At 31.7% G+C, this 1,849-nt stretch overlaps 1 protein-coding gene across 2 annotated transcripts in view; it reads left to right on the top strand.

The window, feature by feature from the left end:
* The window catches only part of LOC120088350 (cyclin-C1-1-like), a 25,837-nt gene extending 25,490 nt beyond the window's left edge, over positions 1-347 (top strand). For both annotated transcript variants that reach the window (XM_039045574.1, XM_039045576.1), the window contains exon 10: positions 1-347. This exon is cut by the window's left edge and continues 1 nt beyond it. In XM_039045574.1, the coding sequence (XP_038901502.1) occupies positions 1-94 (94 nt within the window). In that variant the 3' untranslated portion in view covers positions 95-347.
* The last annotated feature ends 1,502 nt before the right edge of the window (positions 348-1,849 follow it).

Genomic DNA, 1,849 nt, shown 5'->3' with positions numbered 1-1,849 from the left:
CTCAATTGAGATATTGGACTTCTATGAAAACCACAGGATGATAACTGAGGATAGAATTATTTCAGCTCTTGGCAAGCTACCAATGAAGTCGTGAACGTGAAACAGTTTCTACTTCCTTTAAGAAAATTTGTCATATCTATCTTGCCAAGCTAGGTTCTAATTTGTGAATACACAACTGTTGTTCTTTCAGGAAATTTGTCCCAACTCTATGCTTTACCAAGCTATGGCATATTGAGAACGAGATTTCAATTATATGAATATAGCGATAAAATATCAATATCAACAGAAATTTTTGTAAATAAAGAAATTTATTAGAAATTAGTAGTTAAGATGTTTTTACTTCCAAATTGAGTTATAGATTTTAAGGAAAGATATGTTTATGATACCAAGATTTTGAGTCTAGTTTCCATTTGGTTCTTAGACAAAAGTTCTTGCATCTAAAAATAAATATGGAACCCCAAAACGGCTAGTGGAAAGAAGGTTGGGAAAAAAAAAAATTCTGAGGATTCATTTTTTAACTTTACTTCTGAAGATGTTAAATTTTGATGATAGTTAACTCATTCCTTCATCTGGAAAGAAATTGAAAATTTTTCTCGAAGGCAAAAATTTGGTACTTTTTCTTAAAGAGGGTTGGTATAGGCCATTTTTCATCCGTTTTAAAGGGTGTCATTGGCCTCTTTTAAAGAGTCACTTTCTTGCTTATATTTTTGGGTAACTTGGTCGGACATTGTTTGATAGATGAAATTTTAAATTTTTTTAACCCACGTTCCCTATGTAAGAAAGTGTTTGCACACAGAAACAAAAATTCCAAGAGGGTCGAGGAAACCACGTTGGGAAAAATGCTAAAAGTTTGAGACCCCATTTTTTAACTTTACCTTAGGAGATTGTTAAATTTTGATGATAGTTAATCATCTCAAAATAAATTTTAAACAAAAAATTTCATGGCAAAATTGATGTAGTAGGATTAGGGTATTATGGTCAAATCTTTGATTGATTAGAATTGGGATTAATTTCGTTGGTTAATTAAGGATAGGATTAGTTTCTTTTATTAGTTAGGATTTCGATTAGTTTACTTTTCAATTCTCTGTAAATAGAGTATTCTTGTTTTGATAACTTTTGATCAATAATAAAATTCTCTCATTTGGTATACATAAAAAAAAATTTCCAGGACAAAAAATTGGTCATTTTTTTAAAAAGGGTTAGTATAGGCTGTCTTCCTTCCGTTTTAAGGGGATACCTTGGGGCCTTCTAAAGGGTCACCTTATTGCCTTTATTTTTTTGGGTAAGTTGGCCACATGGTTTGAAAGATAAAACTTTAAATGTTTTAATCCACATTCTCTAAGTAAAAAAAAGCTCTTGCTATCAAAATTAAATATGAAACCACAAAATGACCAATGGAAACCACGTTGGGGGGGAAAATGAGTATGGGGCCTCATTTTTCAACTTTACCTTAGGGGTTAGATTTTGATGTTAACCCATTCTTTTGTCTCAAAATCAATTTTAAAAAAATTCTCCATGGCAAAAAATTGGTCAATTTTTAAAGGGGGCCCTTTCGTTTGTATCAAAGGGGTACTCGTACTACTGGCCCCTTCTTAAGGTCCACATTCTAGCCTTTATTTTTGGGTAAGCTCGCCAAACATTTGTTTGAGAGATAAAAACATTAAATTTTTTAATCCACGTTCCTTAGGTAAAAAAGTTCTTGAACCCAAAAATAAACATGAAACCCAAAAACGGTTAGTGAAAACAACATTTTGTAGGAGTATATCAGCATGCAACGGAAGCAACAAGGATTAATAAGCATTCTAATTCATCAATTTTGGCTATAAATGAAGCATGCTCATACAATGAT

Source organism: Benincasa hispida, chromosome 10, assembly GCF_009727055.1.
Source record: "Benincasa hispida cultivar B227 chromosome 10, ASM972705v1, whole genome shotgun sequence".
Classification (NCBI taxonomy): Eukaryota; Viridiplantae; Streptophyta; class Magnoliopsida; order Cucurbitales; family Cucurbitaceae; genus Benincasa; species Benincasa hispida.
Note: the sequence above shows the minus strand (reverse complement) of the source record. Positions and strands in the feature narration are given on the sequence as shown.